We start from the raw sequence: 26,936 nt of genomic DNA on the forward strand, positions 1-26,936 counted from the left end.
ATGTCAGAGATGAAATCCGCAGTTGCTAGACAACCTCTCATCGCAGCAAAGTTCCTCTGGCTCGCGGTCAACGATTGCTTTTCAACAGGATGCGATGGCAGCTTCGTTCTTTCGAAGGACTACAGGCGTGACGTGAACGAGTTCGGACACGCTGTCTCGGTTATTAGGGCCATTAAAACTCGATTAGACGCAGCTTGCCCTGGTGTAGTCAGCGTGGCCGACACAATTGCGGGTGCCTCAAGTTAGTACATCCTCCTACATCCACCACAAACGCTTATAGTATACTTGGGGATGTGGTTACACTTTTGGGAGGGCCTTATTGGAGTGTCGAATTTGGTCGGAGGGACTCATCTTTTGCTACTCCCGCCAACGGCATTCTCAATCATACAGCGAATTTTAGCGAAATGATTGCCGGTACAATACCGAAGGTCTCGCGGTACACGATATGGTTGCCTTGATGGGTGCCACACAATCGGCTACACATCTTTCGCAGATTGGAATAGGACAAATATTGATCCCGATCTAGCCAGGACGCTAGAAGCTGATGCCCGAGCCGGGCACCAGAGTCCGCTCGACGTAACGACGCCACATAAGTTTGACAATTACTACTACAAAAACTTGGTGCGGAGAAAGAGGGTGATGTCGTGCGACCAGGAGCTCTTCAACGGAGGCTCAACAGATGCCATAGTCCGCAGGTACAGTGTTAATCCTGGCGCGTGGAGCCGCGATTTTGGGAATGCGTAAGTACTTGCACCGAGGAATCCGGAAGGTTTGCTAATCAATTAATGTTAGAATGATCAAGCTAGCTAGAATTGGAGTGTTAACTGGGAACAGTGGTAGAGTTGCATCTGTCTCTGATATGGTGTAGCTTCCCTACAATTCACGAGCCCGCACATTTTGAAGGGTCCAATTCCGAGCAAAATTGACATGAGTGTGGTCCCGGTAGGGTGACCGCGGGATGGGAAATCGGGATCCCGTTGGGGGTCTTGCCCCGTCCCACGGGAAATGGACCGGGCAATTTCCCTATCCCATTCCCACTATGGGAGATCTGAAAGGGATCCCATTACAGATGGGAATCGGGATGGGAATTTCCCATTCCCATTATTCCGAAAATTTGGATCCCATTCCCTGTCCTGTTTCCCGTATGGGATTCTCCCATGGGATTCTCTAGGTCTATAGACTATTCCCGTCCCATTTTGAGGTAGTGAGAGGAATTTCCCATCCCATAATCCTTGGAACATTCACCTCTCCCATCCCAATCCAGATTGGGAAATTCCCATCTGGGAATGGGATTTTCCCAAATTTTCCCGGTTTCCCGTATCGGGATGGGATATCCCAAATAGGATGGTAATTTTCCAATGCAAAAATGTGTCAACAACTAGGTAACTAATCTAATAATAGGCCAAACCTGACTATTTAGCTCACTGCTATTAGAGAAAGGGTAGCATAGAGGAAGTCTGGAAGGTAATCATGAAAACCTGAATACAAAACTTGAACAAATTTAAATAATGAAAATCTATCACATAGGGTGGAAGAAAGAAGTATTCAGCGACGGAATTGTCTGTGTCGGGTTCGCTCGGCTGGCGGATCATCTTCTTCAGCCATTGAATGATCAAATTCTAGTGACCGAGCCAATTGGATCTCATCCTTTGTCGCAACCTGCTTCCGTGACTTTTGTTGTTGCTGGATGACCCCTTCGTCATCCCATTCTGCCGAGATATCGTCATCAAAAATAGAAGATCCGAACTCTGGAAGTGCGTGTTTCAGGATCATGATTTTCTCGATAGTTGGGCCTTGAAGCTTTGAACGGCGGTAATGACAAATATCACGACCAGAGCTGAATTGCCGTTCGGTCGGCACACTGGTCAGGAAGATGGCAAGAAGGTCCCGAGCCATGCGAGCAACTGTGGGATACATTGGCGAAATAGCTTGCCAGTGATCGAGAATGCATATCTTGTGGTCCGGTGAGACAGTTGGCTGATCAGAGAGATACCGCTCCATCTCATTCTGTCGAGTTGGATTTTTCGCCATTAGCTTTGAAGAGTGAGAAAAGAGGCTGTTAAGGTCCTATCCTATAGTTAGCTAGGGAACAGGATATGCAGTCGCAGAAGAATATTACCTCAATAGAAGAACCGTCCCGATCCTCCTCGGTTTGAGGCATTGGGGGTTCAAATTGGAGATAGTTGTCTGCATAGAATTGAATAATTCGGGATTTCTGGACCTTGCGTTCATCCTTGGACCAATCGTCTTCATGAAAAGCATTCATCCGTTGTGTTGGATCCAGAACTGACGTGACAGCGTAAAAAATGCCGAAACTGGTTATCAGTCCGCAAATAGTAGACTGATAATTTATCTTTTGCAGCCTGTAATGCAGACTGCAGCGGCTCTTTCCAGTGCCGTTCTTGTTCAGCTTCCTTGAACCGATGTTCGAGATGTTGAAAAAGCTGATTGTAAATAGGCCAGGCTCGATGAATGATAATAACGCGTGAGATAGAGATAGATTCTGTATATCGCCAGAATGGAGAGAATCACGACAACATAACGAATTTGCTTCCACTCATCATCCGCGAGATATAAGTCTCTGAATTTGATGTTGTCCGATTGATCGAGGAAGGCGATAATATGCTTTTTGAGAAGAAGAGCCCGAATGGCCATGCTATATGTTGAGTTCCATCGTGTAGTAACATCCTGAACCATTTGCAGGGGTGGGTTACGACTCTGGAGATTTTCAAATTGTTCGCGACGTTGGGGAGAGGCACTAATGGCTTTAGCAATGCGACGAATCTAAACAGGGTTTCAACAGAGCCAACATTAGCCACTGCCTTATTAATAAGGTACCCAAAGATAATGAGAGTTTCTCGCATACCTTATTGATGGTGTTTCTGAAAGTATCTGGGCCTTCCGAAAGAGATCCCTGAATAGAATCATCGTCAAAGGATGAGGGACTATCCTCTGCTTCAATCCGGAGACTATTGACCACCTCCTTTGCCACAAGCTGGATGACGTGGGCCAGACACGGGAGATTCTTCTGCTCTGCGGACCAGAAGATACCCTTTTGTGCTTGCAAAGATGATGACAGTGAGCTGCAGAGAGTCTTATTGTTACTCGCATTATCCGCAGTGATAGCTAGCAACCGAGACTCAATTTGGAAGGTCTCAAGCACTCTGAAGACATGATCTGCCAAGGAGGCCCCATGGTGAGTTCCAGATAATGGAGTAAAGGCAAGGAGGACCTCCTTTCGCTTCCATTTAGAGGTAACGAATGAACCAATGATGCCCAGAAAAGCAAGATGATTCGGACTGGTCCATGCATCAAGGGTCAAGGACGCTCTGCCATCTAGCGGTAGATCATGCAGAAGCTTTTCTTGGACTAATTCAAACTTCCTTTCTAGCTAATGTCGGATTTTGGTTCGGTGCGGGATGTTAATAGTTGGATCCAGTAGGCGAAGCAGATCAATGAAGGCAGCGTTATCAGTAGCCCGAAATGAGATATTTAAGGAGATGACGGCCCGGAGAATCGCGTCAGCAACATTCTCATCTGTTTTTGCAGGAATGGCAGGGGAATCGCCACAACTTTCCGAGTAGGGCCGTTTGCGAGTCTTTCGTGTTTCCCACTATAACAGTCACTAGATACCGCGGCTCCACATCGTAGAAATACTCACATTGATAATGGACTGTCTCAAATCGTGCTGTTGATGCTTCTTGCATTCCTGACTCTTAAGATGCTTATTCATTCCAGAGGCACCATTGGTTTCATAGACTCCGTGCTGGATAACGCTATGACAGAAATGGCATTGTAGGACCGGTTTTCCGGAATAGACCTCGGCCAGTTGGGTGGAATGATTCCAAAGCTCACCGCGGCTCTTGGTCCTCTTCCAATGGGGATGCGTAAATTTTCCGTTGATCTTGCCATTCGATACCCTCTGCGATCGGGGTTTCTTCCACCCTCATCGAAGTGGCCATGGTAGGTCTCATCCCATATTGCGTATTCCCTACCCTTGATTGCCTTGAGCTGAATGTCCTCATGGGGCTCAGGACACAATGACGGTGTTGGGGAAGGTCTGACCATCACAATGCTAGAAGATGTGGATGGCAGATTTTGAGATAGTGATTCATCAAAGTGGCTTTCAAATCCATCCGAAGAAATACTATAGGGAAAAGAGGCACTCATGTTGTGATGGCAATCGGTGCCCGTTGGAATTGGAATGGGAGATTAAGAGTACACGACGCCTGATCAGATAGACGAAGGATGAATGCGAAGTAGGGAAATCAACGGTTGCTCAGCTATAGAAAATACTGGGGATTCAGCCGGGCTTATCGCTCAGTGTTTTCTTGGTGGTGCCCAGGCCGATTTGAAACACAGCGAGAATCATCGCGTCTTCGCGATCATTCACGCGTTTGGTCAACACTGATATCTAAACTTCATCACGTTGTTCTAGGTAAAAGTAATGAGAAATTGGAATAAGTCATGGAATTTTTGGAGGAAAAAATATGTTGGTCTAGTAATACGCGAGAAAAATACGCGTTTTGGGGTCAATGTGAGATTTAGGCGTAGAACAGAAGGAATCGTGGACACGTTTTATATACAGTCCCCCCCCCTCGTATTCCAAGGAGCGGTAAACAGGTAACATAGGATGTATCACATAGGACATGAAGGAAACGGGCGACTCTCCTCCGGGGGAAGGGTGACGAAGCGGGGTCGGCTCACCGCCGAATCTCTATCGAGATGTCAAGTCCCTGTGGACCCCGCGATCCTGTTGCCTAAGGCAGACAACTGGGAATGGCTTCATCGAAATGTCATAACAAAGGGGCAGATGTATTCGGGCCCGTTTTCTAGCAGAGATAAAGTGTCTATAGGGGTGCTAACGGGTACATAGTGTGTTATTCGAAACTGCTAGAGGACCTTGTGTACGTAAGCCTCTTAGCTAAGATAGATATTTCTGTTCTGCCGGTCTCTCCGGATAGCTATACCAAGATAGTAGCTATATATGCCTAGATCTGTTATGTAAAAGCGATTTCTAAGGCTCCGTTTGATCTTCTTTATCTCTGCAATGCTCGGCCCGATAATCAAGAGATCTTCAATATACACTGTAATATATATACTACTCCGAACAAAGATGCTGAGATTAGCGTTGATAGGCTCAAAGCTAAGGCCCCGAAGGAAATTAGTAAGAGTTTGGTACTAGATACGAGGTGCTTACTTTAGACCGTAGAGTGCTTTGCGGAGCTTGCAGACCCTAGATATGCTATCTGTAGTGTAGTAGGGCTATTCGATATAGATCTCGTGGTCTACCTCGCCGTATAAGAACGCTATTTTGACATCTATCTGCTCGATCTCGAGATCTAGGGCAGCTACTATCGCGAATAGGGCCTTGTAACTTATTAGTTTGACTACCGAAGCGAAATTTTCGTTATAATCGACACCTTCCTCTTGAGTGAAACCTCTAAGTACCTATCTGCACTTGTAGCGGACGATCTCTCCGCGTGCTCCTCTTTTGAGTTTGAAGATCCACTTCCCGCTTAGGACACGGCGATCGTTAGGCAGGTCAACGATTTCCTAAGTTTTGTTTTGCTTAAGCGATTGTATTTCTTCGGTTATTCCCTTTTCCTATTCGAGCTATCGTAGATTATTCTTAGCCTAACGGAGGGATTTCGGTTTAAAGGGTTTAGTCTCTTCCGCGGCTACGGTCAAGAAAGTTAGAATCACATTCTCGTTAGGGACATTTATTAATGCAAGTTCTTCTTTATCGTAATCAGATGTGTTCTAAGAGTTTTGTGTCTCTCGGAGCTTGAGTTCAGGGTGACGTTCAAGTGTACCTTGCGGCACGATGTGTTCTGCGCCACCCTCTCGAAGCTTAGAATAATTCAGCCAATCTTGTGGAATTCGCCTACTGGTTCGTCTACAGTTGCAGAACTCCGCGAGGGTAAGATCGAGGTCTCAGTGCTACTTTCCGCCTGGGAGAGTGGACAAGAAATAGGATGAAGATAACTTGGTCCCTGTTCAAGACTAGGATGCGTAGATTGAGTATTGGGGCCACTGCGAGAGTCTCTTCTAGTGTTGTGAGGGGTGGTAATTGGAGCAGAGACCGCTGAAGCTCGGCGTACGCGGTCTTTAGGGGACAGGCGCTAGTAGGCTCCTAAGAGTGCACTTAGTGAAAGTGATAGGAAGTATGACTTCTGGATTTATGTGAAGCGCTAGCGACGAAGGTGCCGAAGGTACGAAAGAAGATTCAGCTCCTCGTCTGTCTAAGAGTGTCTGCTTTGCCGTTTAGTGCTTCTCCTTGGAGGTTAAGATGACCCTTTTTGAGATCGAGGCGGTAACCGCGAGGAAGCAGTTCTTGAGCTCGCTATAGAAGGTGACATTGTTTCATCTGCTCTTATAGTTGATATTGTTGCAATAATGTTGCGTCGAGGGCTACTGAATTAGGGGGGGGTTCAATTTCCTTCCGTCTTAGTGTCGTTTCACTTAACGAATCACAGGGGGCGTCACTATGATATCTCTCTGACGATATGATATCTGCGATAGTAATAGTGTGATAGTGTGATAGTGATAGTGTGATGTCTGTGATTATCTAGCGGAGGAAACTCTATCCACTTCATCTCATCCAGAGGGTTTGAACTCTTCATTTCGATACCCCTTTACCAAGTCACTGAGTCAATGTGGTTAAATCTTGACTTGATGAAGTTATCATTTGATAGGAATGCTTAGCTGTAGATGCTAGTAAAACGGTTGTCTGTTTAAATTTCTGTTGCCGAGCCGCGCGCCTAATGGTTGCCCTACTCGGGCTTATAACCTGTTGAGATAAGTGATTGTCTGATTCTTGTTGATTGACTTATTTACAGAAGAGGGGGTAGCCGGTCTTTATCCGTTCGTAATTCCCGCCATAAGCTTCAGCCGCCGTGATATTCAACAGCGAATGCGAATAACGAATATTCGTAACGAATACGAATATATTCGTTATTCATGCCGACCCCTAGATCAGAAAACAATCTCTGATCAAATACAGTTAGACTAATAACAACCATAAGAGGTTTAACTTAGCACTAATCCAAAGGCGGTTTAGCTGTCGCCGAAAATCGAGCAGTGTCGCCGAAAATATTACCTTCAAAAAGTCCCTACCTTAAATACCTTCTTTTAGCTCACCCAGAGAACTTGGAGAATTTTTAACTGCAGATTCCAACTGGGCGGGTCTTCTTTGACTTCCTTACATGAGTTTATTTTCCTGTGACCCCTGGGATGGCTCTAGTTCTAGTCATGAATTGCCACATAGACATTGATATTTGTTAGGGCCGGATTTTCCAGAGCCATGCAAGAGTAGCTGGTTTTCTTTATCAGCCAGCGAAGTCCATGTGGGAGGTGATTTGCCTGTAGGGAGCTGATGGTAAGCCGAAATAGTACTCATGTTGGCCTTTTCATCACTCCAACTCCCTGCTGCAATTTTTATTCGGCACTGACGCCTCTCCATAGCTGGTACCTAGCTCACTCTGACAGGCCTCCGGGGCTATTCCGCTTCGACCCTGGGGGCTCATCAACCTCGCGACGACCTCGCACGGCCCTGCATTTTATTAATGATAATTGGACCCCGCTCCTCACACGGTGCCACATTCTTGTATATATAGCTGGTCTACCTCCGCATCATGAGGACCTAACGCCCCTTTACTGTCGCTCTAAAAAATAGAAATACATGCTGGTGATAATGGGATACACTCATGATTACATGACCTTCAATGAGTATGCGGCTTCAATTGAAAGAGCTATGCCCCAAACGCGTCTATCCTGGGATATCGGCCCGCGATCACAAAAGCATCAGTCACCGACCGCTAGAAACCGAGACCTAGACATACAGTTACCATCGCCGCCCAGGAAAACCACACGGATGGAGTGGTCACTTCAGCATGCTCAGCAAGGTGGCTCAGATGCCGGTGCTATTCGTGGGGCTTTGGGGTATATCGCAGTTGAAGCTTTTGCGTACATCAAGTTTCGGGTTAAAGAGCGCAAAGCGCTAAAGAAACGCGAGAAGTTGTTTTCTCGATCAGGAAGTGATTGATTTGTTTTGAGTCGCCAGGCTGAATTTCGAAGACTAGATATCTAGTTCGACTTGGATATGCATCTCTGACCAATTTGGTTTCCACACAAATTCGTAATAATAAAGCTCTCATATCCGAAGTCAAGAAAAGCCTGAGACTAATGACCCAATTGCCCCTCTCGCTGGCTCCTGCCGGATCAACGCATCTATTCCAAGGAATCTCATTCGGAGGTTATGACTAAGACAATAAGTGGCTGTCGTATGCGAAGCCAAGAAAAGCCTGTGACTAATGACCCTGGTCCCGTCTCGCTGGCAGTTGCCTCCTTCAACTAGTCCTGGGGGCTTTATCGTGGATTACGTAGCCCTCCGCTATTGGCCGAGGGGAGTATATTAAGACCTCAGGAATAACAACACAGCCGATATAAAGTACCCTACAGTCTAGCGTGTGGTAAGTTCAGGCAAAGACAATATAATGTCACGGTGGTCCCCTACTCTCCCCAGAATCGATCCACGGCTGGTTATTTGGGAAATGAGATCTCAGCAACAAGTTAGTACGGTTACATCCAGAAAATAAATACCATAGTGTACGGCATACCCGCTGTAAACCTTGAAGTTGTAGTTGACAGTGCGCTGACATGTAAATCCTGCCTTCAAGCAACCTTCGCACGGAGTCTGCGTGGAGCCTGTGCAGTGTAAGAGGTCAGTGGGTGGTAATGAATGTCCAAAATCGGATCTCACATTTACGATGGCGAATTTTGCAGCCCTGGAAAGCCATTAGGTGTGGCCGTGTATCAAGCAGGTCGGAGTCACCTCACCTGGCATGTCTTCGCTTGGGGTGCCATCTGAGCACCACAGAGAACACTGTTCAAATGATCTCAAAGCTCTGTTATTTGTTATTTTCAGAGGCACGTTAGAATCGAGGAGACAAAGCTGGTCCTGTGTCTACAAAAGAATACCACGTGGAAGTAAAAGTTGTCAAGATTGTGGAGTATCAAGTGTACATGTCCATTACATAGACCTTTCCTTTTGTCGGCTAGATTGCTAATTAGTATGTATTTCATAGGTATCTGTAGGTACCGAGCTCGACACCAATCAGGTCCCTCGAGTACTCGGGTACACCGCTGGGGGACAACTCAACATTGCCCCTTTTGTTTAGGAGTTTCTTCAATCAATTAATCGAGTAATCAACCACTTCATATTGATTCCGTCGCTTCCTTATTGGCTATAGTCTATACCTCCTTCATACAATATCTCATTACTTCGATAAAAGTTTTTGTCCGAAGTTCGTTCGTCTCGGCCAAGCCTGTTAATTTGCGCTGACTCAGCCAAATTACGGCCCGCCACACCTTCCAACCGAATCGAATCGTGCCGACGAGATTACAGTGCCATCGCTAAAGTATCCCATGATCGTGTGTAAATAGGAGAAATAATTTCAAAAGTTACGCTGGGATGAAAATTAACGTTGGGGTGAAGCGCACCCACTAGCGGAATCGGTGTGGGTGGGGAGGCATAAATAGTTGAAAGCCGGCACCAAAAGTCGCTCCGAGATGCCTAATATCAAGCTAGCTACCTAGATAATTACGAGGGTCTCCCAGCTCGAGACTATGAGCTGCCCTATCAGTATCGCTAGCGGATCGATAATGTTATCATGGCTCACTGAGGGCAAGAGCCAGCGAGCGGATAGCGGGCCCACTGCCCCCGCCTGCGGGGTTTTTTTGTAGTACACAGTAGACGAAAGACTATAAATACACAATAAGAGGAATTTCTATAAGTTGAGAATGAAGAGTGAGGTCATCTAATATTCAAGATGAAGATATTGTCGCCATTTCTTCTACCATTTCTCCAAGTCGTCTCCACTGTCAATGTCGGGGATGGTTACGAACATCCTATTGAAGGTAGCTTAAGCCTGGAACTCCGTCAACGTGAACAAACACTGAAAAAAACAGACCTGGACAAAGATCTCCCGTTTTCCCAGCCGGTGACTTTTGCCCATCTCGAATGGCAACGATGTCTAGCTCCTGACCACAAACATGTTCGTGTCCCTTCACTCCTTCTACTGCTCGCGGCAACCGATAAGACTGACACTGCCATAACAGCCCCTTGATATTGCCATCCTCGGTTTCCCCTATGATACTAGCACCTCCTACCGTCCCGGCGCACGCTTCGGCCCTCGTGGCATTCGCGCAGGCTCTTCTCGCGAAAAGAAGGGACGCAGCTACAATACGGTCTGGGGCGTGGATCCCTTCGAAGAGGGGCTCAGTATCGTTGACTGCGGCGACATCCCCATCACGCCTTTTGATGCCGCTCATGCGTTTAAGCAAATGGAACAGGGTTATCGCCAAGTCCTCTACCACACCACGAATACAACAACGCCGCGTGGATGGTCTCATCCGCGTATCATTAGTTTGGGAGGCGATCACTCTATCGTTCTTCCCATTCTCCGATCCTTGAAAACCGTATATGGTCCCATTTCGGTTATCCATTTAGACTCTCATCTCGATACGTGGGATCCCTACGAAGGATACACTGGTATTGCATCGGAGCAATCTGCCATCACGCACGGGACCTTTTTTTGGCATGCGAGTCGAGAAGGGTGTATCAACAAGGGAGCGAGCGTACACGGTGGGCTGCGTACTAAACTGTTTGGGCCGAAGGATTATGAGATCGATAATGATATTGTTGGGTTCCATCGCATCGAGGCCCGTGAGATTGATGACATTGGGGTCAATGGGATTGTGAAGAGGACCTTGGATGTTGTCGGGGACAATCCGGTCTATCTCTCGATCGACATCGACGGTATGTTCCTTTCTTGATTAGAAGACTAAGGCTGACGACATGTGTGCAGTTCTCGATCCGAGCATTGCCCCTGCCACTGGAACCCCTGAATCGGGAGGTTGGACCACCCGGGAGTTAAAGCGGTATATTAAAGGTTTGGAGGGGCTGAATTTGGTCGGCGCTGACGTCGTCGAGGTTAGTCCGCCATATGACTCGGCGGCGGAGACAACCTCGGTTGCAGCAGCGGACCTGATTATTGATATCTTGGCGGCGATGGTAAAGAAAAAGTATCCTGATTTCAAGAAACAGGAAGCTGATAGTAAGGATGAGTTGTGATTGTCCTCGCCGGGGGAACGGGTCTACAAGAAGCCTCTCGTCTACTTCTCATTTGCAAATCAGAAAGTTTTACCATTATTGTAAGTTGCAGACAAGATGCAATAGAAAATTATTCCCATCCTAGATGGTAATCTTCGACCATCGTAAAGACCGATCTGCCACCTGCTAGAGTGACTTTTACTGAGAGACAAAAATTTCATGCTCGTGCGGAGTGCTATTTTAGGTCCAGGCACATCAGCAAACATTTCGAGTTGTTCTGGCCCCAAGGCTCAATTATTAGCGCCTTCCAGTACACCCCGACCTCTTCTTCTCTGTTGTGATATGGGGCTGGTGCAGAACAGGAACGAGCATGACTGTTGAGGACGCGGTAATTTCTTCTATTGACATTGCAATAAGAAAATCTGCGCTTAGGTCAAATTTACAACAGCAAAAGTTTTCGGCCTGTACTATTTGTTAGAGGCGCGAGCTACTCCAATTATTTGATCAGGCATCGAGGAAAAAGTCTTTCCATGAGGGATTTTTCAATTATCAAGTATATGCTTGCTTGCAGTGACAGAACAGTAGCGCTTCCGATTTCCGGAGGATTGATGTCTCATACTGTGGGTATATATTTGCCGTTTCTTGCTATAGGGAGATTCCCCTGTCTAGCGATTCTCGTTCATCGCGATGAAATGCTTTTCCGATATTCGTAACGGTTTTGTATGGTAGAACACTTATCAGTCATTTTACCGAAAGCATGAAGCTTGAAAAAGGTTAGAATGTTCACAAAGTGTTGTTTAAATACGGCTTACCACCGAAGATGGACATTCGAAGAGACTTTCTGGCTGATCCTTCTGAAGAGCAAAGATTCGAGGTCGATTTTAGCGACTTGTTCTCACCACCAGGCAGTATATTTTTTGATGCATTTTGATCAGAATTCTCCAGATGGAAACTCTTTAGGGTTCTTGTGAATACTTTTTCCCGGGGTGAGTGTTTGTGGGACGAAAAGCGAGATGCATCTTGAACGAAAAGCTGATATTGCTCTTTCTTAAAAACAATAGCTCGTTCCTTGAAAAGTATCAAATTCAGTTGCCGCATTCATTTCGTCTTATATAGGAAGAAGGCTATATAGTGAAATGGCTATCCAAAGGGTGGAGCTCAAACAGGATACGGCAAGAGCCAGCGAATCCAACTCCCCAACCAATGAGAAAGCTTACGGTTTTATCTGACTTTAAGTCTCAATGACGGACTTTAATTCTTTTTCAGGCCGCAGATCCAATTGACTCATCCTTGAAAATCAATTCCTCCTTTATTTTGGGCAGTACTCGAAAAGGCGTGGATTTGTGGAGTACAACTCTTTCACATAGATGCCCACTAACACATCTTTCATCATCACACTGCAAGCCCATTGGGCAGACATTTAGCCTAGAACGCAGCTCATGGTCAATTAAAGCATCCCACCTGGCTCGCGTGAACTATTCTTCCCTTTTCTACCTAACTTCAAGGCCCAAAAGAAAAGCCAGGATCAGTTTCTCACCGTTATTTAACATTGAAATCTTCATGAGCCAAAAATGCAGACTGAAACGGGTGGTTGTGTGGTAGAAGACAAAGCAAAAAGGAGAAAAATCCATATTAACCCCTGGAGTGTAAGATGTCTATGCCATTGCTCGAACATTCTATGCTGTATTCATTCTTCTGCGCAACACACAAATTCCTATACAGATGCCATCTACTTCACAATCGTGTCCCCCGCGCCGTTATTTCTGCCTGCTCAAATGCGCGCACAGTGTACTGACAGCCCCTAAACGTGACCCGCCGCCCCACATGCCAAGACGCCTGGTTGTGCATATCGAAGTCTTTGCCCATCGACGGCAATTCATTACAGCCGTTTATCAAGACATGTTTCTCTTTCCAACGATCGCCAATCCATTCCTCACTCCGAGCATTCAGGTCTCCCCCCATGATATTGACATTCCAGCTTCCGTGAACCCTCGAATGGGTCTGTACTTGCTGCAAGGCCAAATATCGGCTTCCGATTCTTCCCAGAAATGTCTTGGTGATTTTGCCCTGGCCCTCCCGCAACTCATCTTCATCTGACTCCAAAATCCACGCAATGTTGTGCCCCAGACCTTCCTCGCTCTGTCCCGTTGGCAGATATCTCCATACTTCTTCATAGTCCGTGACCGGGTGACCGGGGAGATCAGGCCGACACATCGATCCAGTCTCGAGATCGTCTCCATTAGGGAGAGGCACGAAGGGACAAGGATCGCTGACGTTGAAGTTATTATTGGAGTCGATCTCGTGGGTGAAGACCAGGCTACCTGTTTTTTTTTATCAGTACCTTGAGATCCGAATGTGCAATTTGGTGTCTCCACTTGAGGTCTACTGACGGGGATCCGTGTTCTGTTGTAGGCACTGGCCAGCGATCGCCCAGTCCAGACCCCCCGATTGCTTATCGATCCGCAAATCGACGTACCATTCCCCCACGATCAACACGAGCGTGTCTGTGTTTTCGAAGGGAGGTTCTGGCACCCATCGTATCGACAATCTGGTGGAGGCATACGAGTAGGTAAAGGGATGGCAAATTGGTGCCATTATAGTGAGGTTTGCACGATTTCCAATCCTTTATTCGCAGATGTGTAATGCAACGGGCTGAAGCAAAATTGAAAGAGTGTCAAGTAAGAATTCGGGTAAGTGAGAACACTATTATAGGCACCTAGAGGTTGATTTGTATATCTGAATTGACGATATTGGGGTTGTTCCACACACTTCATGGACCCCGCATTGCTCGCTGGTAGTTTCCTAGTTTCCGTCCCGGGATTTTTGGAGCCCCGGTTGAGCCCCGTGACTTGAGGTGGTCGAGATAAGAACCATAAATCACTCCGCTGGCACTTGCCAGTGTTGAACATCTCCTCATCTTGTTTACTCTGGGTGCCCACCCTCGCTTGACATGAGTCACCTCGGTTGGTAAGAGATAAAGAGATCATTCCTTCGCGGAATACGCAGAGTCATTACAAGCATCTTCATACCTCTCACACGTCTCCGACACAATGACTGTGGCACCCGCTATCCTCGCTACAGTCGCCGTAGCCGCGATCATCTATCACTTCTGCTATTCTCTCTTCTTCAGTTCTCTCGCGCGCATTCCCGGGCCAAAGTCCTTCGCTTGGACCAAATTGTAACTCGCGTACGAAGACTACAAAGGCACACGCACCAGGACGATCCATGCCCTTCACGCGGAGTATGGCCCCGTTGTCAGAGTCGGCCCAAGCGAAGTAACCTTCAGCAGCACGACTGCGATGCGCTCGATCTACGGAGCAGGATCCGGGTTTGAGCGAATGAGTTTCTACCGTATGTTTGAGGCATATGGACGCAAGAACATGGTTTCTTTCTCGACGGTCAGGGAGCACGGAGAACGCAAAAAGCTTTTCGCGCACTCCTACGCGAAATCTATGATGCTGAAAGGAGATAACGCTGCCATGGTCCTGCAAAAGGCCAAGCTGTTTTTGGATCTGCTGGCAAGGGAGGGTCCCGATAGCGAGATATTCTCAACCCTGCACTACTTCTCCTTGGACAACATCACTGAATTTCTCTACGGAAACTTTGGCAAGACAGCTTGCCTTGAAGGATCTAAGAAAGACCGTGAGCTTATCGGCGACATCGTAGATGTTGCCCGTCGCAAGCTGTCCTGGTATTCGGTCCACTTCCCTGGATTCACGAACTGGTTTTACTCCAGAACGGGAGTTATGGCCTGCATTGCTCGTCAAATCTATCCGATGGAAGCGCCAACAGCATACACTGGTATCAGAAATCACGCAAAGAAAGCTTGCCAGGCCTTCTCAAAGGCTTCTGAAGCGAAAAAGCTCGGGAGGCATCCCTGATCGCCAAACTCTGGACCCACCACTACTCTAACAAGGAGGACGGGCTGGACGACCTTGATATTGCCTCCGAGGTAAAGACGACCCCAGAACGTACGAGGGGAAGAATCAGCTGACTAAAGCGCTTTTGTGAGCGCGTTCATAGTGCGCAGACCACTCACTAGCAGGAGTCGACACTACAAGCGACACTCTGATGTTCCTGATCTGGTCCCTTTCGCGGCCCCAGAACAGGGTATTTCAGGGAAAGCTGATTGAGGAAGTCTGCAAAATACCAACAGAGTGCTTGGACGCGAACGGGATCCCTAGACCAGTCGTATGCGATAAACTTCTCTACGTAGACGCAGTTATCAAGGAAACGCTGCGGCTTTTCGCACCATTACCGGGATCAGAGCCACGGTCGCTTTCGACAGCTACCTCCATCAACGGCTATCTGATTCCTCCTCAGACCGTTGTCTCCATCTCACCCTACGCTCTTCACCGGAACCCCGACATATTCAAGGACCCACTCAAATTCAACCCAGACCGGTGGATGGACATGCTGAAATCGGACGAGGCGAAAAAGTGGTTCTGGGCTTTCTCTAGTGGAGGTCCAATGTGTATTGGAATGCAGTAAGCATTACTTTGGACTCCTGTCTTTTTCTCGTTTGTTATCGTTTGTTACTGACCTCCCTTTTAGCCTTGCAATGGCTGAAATGACAACGCTGGTTGTCGCGCTATATCGTAAGTATACTACCATGACCATCGATGGGTTCGATGATATTTCGCCAGGCATCACAGCCCGGTATGAGATATTCTATGATGAAAGTTGCAAAGCGATGCGGGTATTTTCTCATTCAACATCCCTCTGCCTAATTTACAAGCTCATTTTGTGTACAGGAACATGAATGTCGAATCAAATTTACCCCTCGCGCTTGAATGACTGGTCGCTATTGGGATATGAAGGCTTTAAAGAGGACTCCAATACATACATACATACAGCAGACGAATTATTTACATGACTGTGATCAAATATGAAAGATAGTGTGAATCTTGAATGGTTTTCATGAGCCATGTTTTCGAAGCAGCAGATCAAATTGCAATCTGACTAGGGCCAAGCAAGAAAAACATTTCATATCGGTAGCACCAGCTTTCCTGACTTAAATAGTGCTTCTCTCCAATCCTTCACAGTAAGATCCTCGTCCATGATATCCCAGACCTCTTGGATCACCATCCACTGCCTTTTAAAATTACCCACCCTGTATTCCTGTATGCCGTTCCACCAGTCCACCCAAGGCCGTCGATCCGTTGCCTCACACGAACCAATAAACGCTGGCCACGACATGGGTCCATTGCGCTTCTCGCCCGGCATGTACTGATTCTTCAGCTCTTCCGCAAGGGTTAGATTTTCCAAAACCAGGGAGACCTCGTGGTCTAGATCGAGCGAGCTGCTCATCCCGATGACCCGATAGAAGAACAAAAGCAGGGCACTATGGAACGCTTTTGCTTGGCAGCGAGCTATTTCGATCATGGTTGTCTCAGATCCCTCAAGGTGGAATTGGTCCGAGTCAAGTTCCCACGCCAATATATCAACCTTGAGTGCCCAGCAGGCTTCGGAAACGAGTCGGGGGACATCGTGTCGTGGGCGGGCGGCTAGGTATTTAGCAATTCGACAGGTTCTTTGTAAGAGATTGCACAGTGTTGGGGTAACCCCATAGATATATTCAATGCTTCTGTCACAGTCGTGGAAAAATGGGTTCTCGAATAAGGGCTGGCCCTCTTGCCAGTCCTGATCCAAAATTTCAAAGGAGGTTGTTCGAGCTAAGAGCGTCAGAAAATTGGCGATACGGTGAACTTGACGGCTTCCGTCGTCATATTCATTTTTGTATTGTATCTTCCGGAAGTTTTGACAGCCGTTCAGGTGGATTGGGAACTCCGAGTCTTCTCCCGTCATGGTCTGGTTTGTTAGGCGTGTTTGTTGGTCATTGAGGACGAGGAACACTTACATCAATAGTAACTAGAGACAAAATTGCTGTCAGATAAACAGTATGCAAATGAGAATCGTTAGGGTGAATATTCGCGGTGTTCAGTGCTTGAAGTGCTTTCGTTTTGTGCTGAAGACCAAGTTCGTGGAATTTTTGAGAACCGTCTTTGGCGTTTCGAAGATGGAAAGCAGCTGACGAGAGCACGCTATGAAATATTGCAGTAGAAATTTTGGATGAAGAAGCTTCGCTTTGCGTAAAAGCAAGCTCTGGACATCCCTCCAGTGCAAACTGGAAATACATGGTTTTCCACGGGTTTCCTGGATGCCAAACAGGCTGGAGAAGTTCGGCGACATGGCTTGTGTAGTGATACATGAGCATGGAAGTATCCGGATCGCGAAACAAAGACACGGGTAGCTCGAGATTGAGTGAAGGAGATATAGCGAAAGACGTCGTATGGCCAGTCAGGCACGACGTGAAGGTTTCGTCGACAGTTGACGGTTCATCCAAGTCATCCAAGACCGTGGCTAGTAAATCATCATCGTCAACAAGATCCCTCCCACATCCCGCACTCGAGAACCCAAACGTATCGCGATCGCTATCTGGATATAGATCGGACTCGTCACCCGTTATTGGGAAGGAGCTTGTTGATTCTTGAGGTGACTGGCTTGGTCTGAAGCCGGACGCGGGTCGTTTGCCGTGGCAAGATCTCTCGAGGGTACCCTGTCCAGAACATACACCCTTACCATCACCGACGACGGCCTTGGATTGGAAGATCGAAAACGGACCCAAACTGACGGTGGTCATAGGGGTCGATACCGTGTCCAATGTAAATAACATCTCATTGATCTCATGTTCTGGCAAGCAAGGCGACATGGGCTGGTCTACTTAAGATTAACTATCGTTCAGTCTTATTCACGGGCTCAGCACTTACTGAGTTTGATCTGCCTACGCTGCCGGTAATAACGATCTTGGTTCTTGTCTGTGACCCAGCATAATTGGATCCCATAACCAGCACATCTGACAGCGGCCTTCTCACAGGTCATACAGCCGTTTTGATGCCGCTCGTCGCATTTGACCTTGCGCGATCTGCAGGTCCAGCAGCTGCGATATGTAAGCATCGAAGACACGCTATTATTGGATGAGTGTGGATCCTACCCAGTGTACGTTACAGATTTCGGTCTCCCCTGCGGCACTCGCGCGCCACGTTTAGCGGGGGACTCCAGTGCGTTGCTCATGAAGCCAACGTTGGCCACTGACTTGAAATTGATATCAGGATGGAAAGTGGAGAATCGCCGCACAATGTTGGCAGGTGTCAGGAGAGCAGTCTCATGCGCCGGTCATTCTATTAATGCAGTAATGACTTGCGACGCATAGAATAGCCCGTCAATCCAGGCTTTGATCGGCAACTTGAGAATCAAGAGAATCGGGCTGCTGAGGATCCTCTCGTGGTCAACGTCCGATGCGGGGTTATTGGGCGACCCACGAGAGAATGAGTCTAGAGTGGGAGCTTGCAGGAGGTATGCTGGATTCACAGTACGATAACGTATTTTACCACTTCACCGCCATTACCCCTTCCCCGCCACCCCAACCACTTAATTCTATATTCATGAAGCATTTAGATAACCACAACGCCTTTATATTTTATTTAAACCTTATCTGGACATCTATTAGCCCTATGACTAGGCGTTCCGCATACACTATATTTATATTGCCGTCTATTGGTGCTAACACCAGTCACCGAAGCCGTCTGTGTGGGTGCTGCGGAGGACGCGCTATCACCTTCTATACCACCTTGTAGACTAATGCCTTACTTATAGGCTTTATGAACAAACTTACCCTCAGTTCTCTCTATCTGTTTCCTAGATAATGACTTCTTTCGCTTCTTTTTATGGTTTTTAGCTCATAAATCCTTCACCTCTTGCTCTAGTAAAAGCATACTCTTCATCACTTACTCGCATACTTTATAAGCCTGATTAATAATATCTTTGGTGGGCGTAGGTGGACTATCAGACCGATATTTTAATAATCTTCTTGCAGAGGTTTTGTGCTTTAATAGTTGCTTAACATTTGCTGGTGTTTCGGGGCAATAAATGCTTGATTGGCTTGATGGTCGTTCAACCACTGGTGTAGGCGTCCGAAGCTGAATATTTAGCTTCTTAAGCACTTGTGTTGGGTCCGCCAGGACTAGACCGGTTACTCTGAATGCACTCTGGATAGTTCTAGTCTTAAATGTATCTGTACGCGCTTATGGGTAGGTTGCGAGGAAATCAAGCTTATCGATGTGGTAGATACCTATACGTATCTGTTAGTCTACTAAGCGACTATATAATCGCTTTAGAATAGCAAAATAGCCCACATCGAGCGGTTATAAAAGGTGTGAGCTATGCGCAGGTATATATATAGGTATGATCTTGTTTTCGGTGCATAAACGGTCAAATTCAGGCGTAAGATAGCTTCTATGTCTATTAAGGATTAATAGTCTATATTAACTACGTATGCGGTTTGTGGTCAATAGATTAAATATTGTTTGAAGCCATCGAAGACTGATAGCATCAGTGGTCCACCCATTCGGGCTAACCTCAATTCGCCAGTCTGTAGGTATATCATAGAACTATGATTTAATATATTATATGCATTTGAATATAATTAATGGTGGTAATGCCTAGCCTAAAGTATTGACGGTTTCGACTGTAGTCACCTATTCACGGGTGCCTAGCTGTAATACTAATCGATGGCCATGATATTCAGCTCTAGTGACTACCTTTGCAGTAGTTACTAAGCCTATTATAAAGCCTATTCCGTCGAAATTATAGATATTATCAGGCAGGATACCATAGCGTAAAATAGTATTATTAACTAGCTGAAACCACCCACAAAGGACTCGTGGGTCTTTCTGCTGTGCCCGTTGATAGTCATATTGTCGTGAAAAGCGTACTTAGATAGCTAGTGTCCGCTTAATATACTTCCTGACCCAATATATGCCGACCTCTTAGGTACTGGTGGCGGCGAGTAATAAATTGGCTATATTACGAACCATAGCCTGCCTAGGCGCTGATCCACGATCGTCCATAGATATTATCCACTTCGTAAGCGTATCCTTATCGAGTTGGGTCATTTTAAAGGCCTTAGTGCGTATGGTTGCGCGAAAAGGGTGGCCATTGATACGGTCGCGCAATGTTGAACGCGGTACGTCATATGCTCGCGCTGCAGCCGCAATTGAAGGTATTTCTTTTTTTTGAATGGCACGAATTGTAAGCTCGATCCTACCCTCTCGGTGGATAGAATCTTGCTTTGTTTTAGAAAGAATTGGTGGCATAGTGGGTGATTCAAAGTGGTGGGGGACACTTAGAGACGCGAAAACATGATGGGGTGGCGGGGAAGGGGTAATGGCGGTGAAGTGGTAAAATACGTTAAGTGTCTGACCATTCGATTACCAAATGGATTAAAGGCTATCAGTCATTGGTGGGTGAAGGTTCAGATGATAGGGTAAGTTGCTATCTCCCGGTGGATCTTCCTTCGCCAAGGCCTTTTGCAGCGTCGGCAAGAACCAGCGAGCCATCCACGCGGGAGACTCCCTGGTAGGTTAATTGCCCCCGCATTTGCTTGAGGATTCTGGAAGTATAGCGCGAGTAAGAGAGATATACCGTAGGATACTGCCTTACAGTAACATTCGAAATCAGTTTTAATTCGACTCTCCAACGCTCTTTCCCGGTGCGCGCCACCAAGATCCCGCTATACCAAATCCGGCCAAGACATTCTCTATCTCCAATATGTCGCCGTAAAATTCCGTAATAATTATTTTTGGACATCTAATTATGGCCTAGGAAAGGCTTTATTCATCAAGCAATGATCTCCAGTCCCATTATCCTCGACTAGATAGATCTTGATCATTAAATGCTTTTTATATCCGTCTGATGGGGGTTAGATGAATATAATATCTCAAAACTATATCATACAAACAGAAAGGAGGACTCATGGTATCGAAAGCTGCAAAATATATTGATCATGCGTCAATTTCCTTCCTTCTCTTGAACGTGGCTTCCATCCAAGTCGATAGTAAGCTGCCACAACATTCCATTTTGCAGCCACGAGCATCACTTATCACACAGGAAGCGGGGGAAAAAAGACCGGAACTATTCCTCATAATTTAAGTTCGGCCCATGATAATTTCCCCGACCGTACAAGACCCACCAAGCCCCCACCAAGACCACCAAACCACAGGTGATCACGCTCGTATAATTCATCGATTCCGGGGTGGTCGGTACACTGTAGGGAAAACAGTAAATGAACAATCGATGCCATGATATATGAGCACGCACTGGCATTGATAGCAAAGCCGTATCGGCCCAACCAGAACGAACCAGGTCGAATGTTTCGTCGCCCTGTGATAAGGTGCGGGAGGATGGCAAGAAGGTATGACACGGTCGTGAGCACGACAAAAGAGTTGATGAAAGCATTAAACGCGGTGAGCGATCCCACGTAGATTGCTCCCATACAAATCACGAATATCCCACAGGCCATAGTGGCATATAGAGGACTGTGCCATCGGACACTAACCGCTCCGATCCAGTGGCCGAAAAGGAGTGGCATCATCACAACCAAGCGAGTAGATGGTTCTCCCCGCAGTGATATAGCAACCCACTGTTGCACATAGAATGGGACAGATTGTGAGAGTCAAAAGCCCGACAGCGCCAGCTTTGGACCCAGTTGCTTGCAAGTAGATTTCCCCAAGCGGAGACACGGAGTCCGAGTTCATGATTTTCGGCAAGTCGGTAACAGCATAGAACATGGCAACGAGGTAGCAGAAGCCTGTTACGAATCCGATGACCACTTGACAGGCTATGGCTTTAGGGACATTTTTCGCCGCTCTGATAGACATGTCAGCGAATATCACATAGAATAAGAGTCGAAGGCATTCACTCACTGTGGAATTTCTTCGCTGAGATGTGTAACCGCGTCGACTGCACCGACACCGAAGGCGCCATTAAGCATGCCAGCGAGAAACGTGAAGCCCTGGCTTGAGAATCCGGTCATGTTCTTCCAGTCCTTCCACACAAAGCTGCTTGATGCATAGCCCGCGCCGTCCCGGCTAGGATGATAGCACAGACCATCAAAATGATCAGAAGATTTGCAACGATGAAGAATGAGCCTAGTCTGCTGATAAACGGCAGCGTTCGCTGAGCAAACATAACCGTCAAGCAACTCACCGCAGCCGTGATCAGGTAACAGATGAAAACGTGCCAGCGCTCTGGTCCGGGTGATAAAGCGCATATGCATAGATAATCATGCTACTGACCATTGAGCAGTTACCACAGATCGCGAAAGCCCATGCCAGACCATTCAACCAACCGGCAAACCAGCCGCAGATGCGTCCGTAACGAGGCCCGGCGGTCAATGTGGCCCAGTGGTATACTGCAGAATATTAGCCTACCTCCGTTGGCAGAACTGTATGAGAGCGTTTTTATTTACCTCCTCCAGATGTCGGAACTGCCGATGATAGCTCTGCGATGGAGGCGGCAATTGGACAGTACAGGAGGGCAACGAGGGTACTGCACTAGTGAGAAGAAGAAACCTCATTTGCAGAGTTGCTGAGGGTAAGGAACGTACAATTCATATATGGCGCGGGGAGGACCACCGTTGTAGAGGGAGGTGACCTGAATTGTTAGCTGTCCATGTAGCGTCGCAAAGAACAAGAAAGTCACATACAATGCCACCACCCAGCACTGCCCATACGTTCCCGGTGGTCATTCCAGTTGTACAGGCACTGAGCAGGTTAAAGGTTTTTGCGAGCACCGGGGTTTGGCTTCCATGGTTCAATTCAGCTTCGACATCAGTCATAGACAGCTGGCAGAGTGCTCCATCGTTGTCACTCTTTTCCTTAAAGCCTGAATTTGAATTGGACATAGTGAAAAAATTTTGATTGTCAAAGGAATAGTGTTGATTGTATAGAACCGCATAAGACTTCTCACCATTGGCATGATGAAAGAGGATTTATGTATCGTTGAAGAATCCCATTCGGCCAAAAGGCCTACACACGCACCTTATTATGGATCTTTAGCACTTCAGCACACCCCCTGATAGCAAGAGCCACCGAAACCTTGTTAAAGCGGAAGTGACTAGTACGAGGCCTTAACCCCCCTCGCTACCTGAGATTATTTGACGGTGTATATGCTGGCCGGGGTCCACCGAATATTCTTTTTCGCGGCCGCACCTTTTCCTGTTAGTTTTGAACTAGAGGCCTCTCGTTGAATGCAGGCCTGATATGCTACCACGTTGAGAAATCCATTCTGTCAAAAACTCACACTTATAGGTACCGATAGATATGTTTAGCACTTCAATATATGTAATGTAAACCTTTGCTACTTGATCATATATTGTTCTAGAAAATTGGTAGGAAATTACTCCTTTTTAGCGTATACATAATAAGCGAAACACAAAAGTCCTATCGCTGTCGAGATCTAGATAAACGCTCGCTCGCACCTGCCGGGTGCATATTATAGATTGACGTTGCATCCAAAATGGGAAAATGTTCTTAGAATACAAGCAATAGAGGTGCATAATTATCCTGAAGAGGACTATGCCCCCGCATAATCTTCATTTCCCCTCCCTAGAAAGTCACCAACTCCGACCCCTACTCGTTCCGAGACTTCATCAATCAGAAGCAAGAGTGTCTATTAGGAGTCGAGAATTTTGCTCCTGGCCTTAAGAATTAGCTAGTTACTATCTTATCTTCAGCTTGTGGTAATCGTATCATCGTTCGCGCTCGCCCTCGCTGGTTGTTACCGTATTCGTATAAGAGTTTTGATTTAGTGATCTAACACTATCCGTACCCTATCGGCGCTCCACGCCACTTCGCGCTGTACGTCCCAGCGCGTTGCCAATTCCTATAGTATTGCCAATTCTATATTCCACATTATTTTCGCGGTAACCATCCACCCATCATATCTAGTGAGCTGACACCCGACGACAAAAGCATAATCGAAGCTTGCGAGACCGCTAGGAAGGAGAAACAGCCTAATTTAGCAACGTACGCGCGGTAATATAGCGTTCCCTACACAACCTTGCGAAACCGGCTCCGCCGCGGTCACTAGCCTGCCACAGCACGAAAATCACCTAATCGGGCGTTAAACGACCATCAAGAGGCAGCAATCATTTAGTGGATTCATCATATGGATAAGCCTTTTATCCCCGCCTCTGCGTTAGATATAGAAGCTTATGCAAACGATATTCTGAGGAATGATAGTAAGGATCGAGGCGCATTTAGAAGCTAGACGTATCGCTTTCTCGATTGCCTGGAGCCATGCAGGAGAAGCTGCACCGTAGGGGCTACTTTGATTATCGAAGAGTTACGAGCGACTATAGAGAATTTGCGTGTTGAGCATGCCGATGAATTGATACGCCTGAAGGAGCAGGTCGCTACCCAGACCCCTGCCCTACACGATGACCAGATGGATGAAGAATACGCTTGTCTGCGAGAGGAACTAAATGAGACCCGTCGCGAGCGTGATAGCATGGTTACTGCGATGCGTTTAATGGGCCCTGTTTCCGCTCGCGAATCTCCTGCCCTATCTACGCTTCCTACTAGCAAGAAGTCCACGAAGATGCCCGATCCCCCAATGTTAAGCGACGGAAAGGACGTTAAGTTCAAGGCCTGGAAGACTGAGATGCGCCGGAAACTCCTCCTGAATGAAGACCATTACCCTACTGCTGCGCATCAGCTGGCCTACGTGAGTAGCCGTTGCGAAGGAAAGGCCCTAAGACACGTTAATCCTCGCATGCAAGAAGACGCGATGGCCCCATACAAAACTGTCAAGGACGTTTTCGATCACTTAGAGGGTGTGTTCCACGACCCAAATCAGAAGCAGATCGCGCGTGACGAATATTACAACCTAAAGATGGGTCCAAAGCAGGACTTCACCGATTTCCTAGCAGAATTCACTTATCTCGCCGAAGAATCTGGACAACCTAAAGATCTCCGCAAGCGCGACCTTTACCGAAAACTCCCTACCTTGCTACAGAACCAAGTGATGATCAGTGCAGGCGACGATAGCACGCTAGATCAGTTTATCCGCAAGTGTCAGATTGCATCCCGGCTGATCGCACAGCAAGTAGCGAGCCGTTCAGGAAGCAGTAGACGAGGTCGGGATGTGAACCCTTCCTCGAACAAGAATAGCGGTCAAAGCCAAGAGAACCCGCTAGCCCAAAAGAACCCTGCCGGAACCGACACTGCAAGAAAGGCCACATTAATGAAGGAAGGCCGTTGCTTTATTTGCGAGGAACAAGGTCATATCTCTCGCAATTGTCCTAAAAAGACCACTACCACCGCTGTTGCTACTGCGGGCTCAGACCTAGTCGCTGCAGAAGAATCCGACTCTGACAGCTCGGGAAAAGCCTAAGCCTGGGCAAAGTCTCCTTCCCAGGTAATATAGTGTCGTTTAGCAAGTTGCATTTGAAGAGTATCTTTTTGACGATTTCGATGATGACGAGTACGATATTGACAATGACAGCGACTTTTGGAGAAGGGCCGCAGATTAGGGATATGAAGTAGGTGGGCATTTGAGGGGTTGCTACGGCCCGCTTTTAAGTTAAAATATCGGGTTTGTTAAACGGCACTACGCTAGTCCTAATTAGGATCCCCTCCACCCCAAGATAACGCTCAAAGCCTGAGAGTCCTATCCAACTCTCATATTGATGAGTTACTTGAACTCAAATTTGAGACCCCGCGCGTAGCGATTGAAAACAAAGGTCTTCTGCGCTGGCTAATGCTCAATAGTTGACCACGGTCTTTTTTTCCTGCCCTCGGTTGCTTTGCTCGTTTTGGCCAAGTGACAAACGACGGTTTTAGTTGTGGCATCAGTGTGAAGGTCAATGGAAGAGAACGGCGGGCGGTGAACCCGCACTTTATTTTCAATAATCCAGGTGTTGTAAAACTGACCTTGCAAAATCCGGGGGAAAGATGTTGGTGAAACATAGGGTTCGCAAAATTATCTCCACTCAGTTTTTGATCCTAAAGGGTAGGTTTTCCATTTTCCAACGTAGCAGTGTTTTACCCTCGCCTTTAAGCATGGTTAGCGAAACCGTGACTCTGTGCAATTATTAAAAACTGCTAATCCGCAGTAAAATTGAGACTACTTAGATAGTTAGCCTCCTTCTTTTTTTTCTTTCCTTCACTTGTCTAAAAGTGACGCTTGAGGCATCTCTTTATTCGTGGAAGTGGCAACTTAGAAATGTGTGCTGCACCACACACGCGACCGAGCCGACTTGTTCCGAGCAAGAAAGCAAAGCGCCAGAAACATTGTCGTCGTAAATCAACTCTGATGACAAAGGCATGCGAATACAGCAAGATGTGCGATGCAGATGTCTGTCTGGGCATCCGTCTCCGAGAGACGGGCCAAGTATATATTCTTTCGGCGGATGTTTCGGGATTTTGGGCCTTTCTTGGCTCTCAGCTAGTACGTCGCTAATGCTATCTAATGGATAGTCCACTAATGCCTCCAGAATTCATATTATCCAACCCCGAAGCTAGTAACGGATCGAGATCTTAGGGTAGTTTGACGCGCATGCACTACTCGAGTATGTTATATATAGACCAAGAGATCAGATAACGAAAATAAGGGACCTCCCTTCCCGTCATCCTGAACCGGCGCTCGTCCAACCATGATATCGTCATCCTTGATGACCTATGCTTTCTAAGTATAGCGTTCCTCTCTCCGTGCTTCTTGGATGACCCCTATTATACCTTGGGCTCTAGTGAAATTCCTCGATAGAGAATACAGCTGTAATATATTTGCCTCCTTCTCGCACCTGCTTACGATTTATTAAGAGTATGCACTCGCTGTGCCCGTTATTTTTCTTTTTTTAAAGAGCTAAATGCCACGGAAGTAGAAGTCGGGTGAGAGCTGTAGAGGCGGGGAATACAAGCTTTCTAGAAAATCGTGAGTGGCACACGGAAGTGGAAGCCAGGTGGGAGTGGAAGTCGCA

At 47.0% G+C, this 26,936-nt stretch overlaps 8 protein-coding genes across 8 annotated transcripts; 4 read left to right on the forward strand and 4 right to left on the reverse strand.

Moving 5' to 3' along the window:
• Positions 1 to 926, forward strand: N7477_008603 (uncharacterized protein; the record flags this gene model as incomplete). Its single annotated transcript, XM_056970266.1, has 3 exons — positions 1 to 241; positions 494 to 740; positions 869 to 926. The coding sequence occupies 3 exons, from the start codon at positions 1 to 3 to the stop codon at positions 924 to 926; spliced, it is 546 nt and encodes a 181-aa protein (XP_056820298.1).
• A 619-nt stretch (positions 927 to 1,545) lies between these two features.
• Positions 1,546 to 3,962, reverse strand: N7477_008604 (HAT dimerization; the record flags this gene model as incomplete). Its single annotated transcript, XM_056970267.1, has 6 exons — positions 1,546 to 2,067; positions 2,120 to 2,315; positions 2,558 to 2,784; positions 2,867 to 3,391; positions 3,662 to 3,776; positions 3,856 to 3,962. 6 exons carry the CDS (start codon positions 3,960 to 3,962, stop codon positions 1,546 to 1,548), a joined length of 1,692 nt encoding a protein of 563 aa, XP_056820299.1.
• Positions 3,963 to 9,833: 5,871 nt separating this feature from the next.
• N7477_008605 (agmatinase) lies at positions 9,834 to 11,137 on the forward strand (the record flags this gene model as incomplete). The annotated part of the gene is made up of 3 exons (XM_056970268.1): positions 9,834 to 10,058; positions 10,123 to 10,822; positions 10,872 to 11,137. The coding sequence occupies 3 exons, from the start codon at positions 9,834 to 9,836 to the stop codon at positions 11,135 to 11,137; spliced, it is 1,191 nt and encodes a 396-aa protein (XP_056820300.1).
• Positions 11,138 to 12,850: 1,713 nt separating this feature from the next.
• Positions 12,851 to 13,711, reverse strand: N7477_008606 (uncharacterized protein; the record flags this gene model as incomplete). The annotated part of the gene is made up of 2 exons (XM_056970269.1): positions 12,851 to 13,437; positions 13,507 to 13,711. The coding sequence occupies 2 exons, from the start codon at positions 13,709 to 13,711 to the stop codon at positions 12,851 to 12,853; spliced, it is 792 nt and encodes a 263-aa protein (XP_056820301.1).
• A 455-nt stretch (positions 13,712 to 14,166) lies between these two features.
• N7477_008607 (uncharacterized protein) lies at positions 14,167 to 15,913 on the forward strand (the record flags this gene model as incomplete). Its single annotated transcript, XM_056970270.1, has 6 exons — positions 14,167 to 14,294; positions 14,334 to 14,917; positions 14,980 to 15,087; positions 15,147 to 15,603; positions 15,671 to 15,775; positions 15,871 to 15,913. 6 exons carry the CDS (start codon positions 14,167 to 14,169, stop codon positions 15,911 to 15,913), a joined length of 1,425 nt encoding a protein of 474 aa, XP_056820302.1.
• Positions 15,914 to 16,102: 189 nt separating this feature from the next.
• Positions 16,103 to 18,073, reverse strand: N7477_008608 (Zn(II)2Cys6 transcription factor; the record flags this gene model as incomplete). Its single annotated transcript, XM_056970271.1, has 3 exons — positions 16,103 to 16,927; positions 16,977 to 17,836; positions 17,887 to 18,073. 3 exons carry the CDS (start codon positions 18,071 to 18,073, stop codon positions 16,103 to 16,105), a joined length of 1,872 nt encoding a protein of 623 aa, XP_056820303.1.
• A 3,122-nt stretch (positions 18,074 to 21,195) lies between these two features.
• On the reverse strand, positions 21,196 to 22,859 carry N7477_008609 (uncharacterized protein; the record flags this gene model as incomplete). Its single annotated transcript, XM_056970272.1, has 9 exons — positions 21,196 to 21,221; positions 21,275 to 21,596; positions 21,643 to 21,823; positions 21,880 to 22,112; positions 22,163 to 22,203; positions 22,266 to 22,367; positions 22,425 to 22,504; positions 22,563 to 22,609; positions 22,662 to 22,859. 9 exons carry the CDS (start codon positions 22,857 to 22,859, stop codon positions 21,196 to 21,198), a joined length of 1,230 nt encoding a protein of 409 aa, XP_056820304.1.
• A 1,544-nt stretch (positions 22,860 to 24,403) lies between these two features.
• On the forward strand, positions 24,404 to 25,351 carry N7477_008610 (uncharacterized protein; the record flags this gene model as incomplete). The annotated part of the gene is made up of 1 exon (XM_056970273.1): positions 24,404 to 25,351. One exon carries the CDS (start codon positions 24,404 to 24,406, stop codon positions 25,349 to 25,351), a length of 948 nt encoding a protein of 315 aa, XP_056820305.1.
• Positions 25,352 to 26,936: the final 1,585 nt, after the last annotated feature.

This window comes from Penicillium maclennaniae (assembly GCF_028827695.1).
Source record: "Penicillium maclennaniae strain IBT 15551 chromosome Unknown utg000007l:1.0-4884863.0:1.0-4888362.0, whole genome shotgun sequence".
NCBI classification, from domain to species: Eukaryota; Fungi; Ascomycota; class Eurotiomycetes; order Eurotiales; family Aspergillaceae; genus Penicillium; species Penicillium maclennaniae.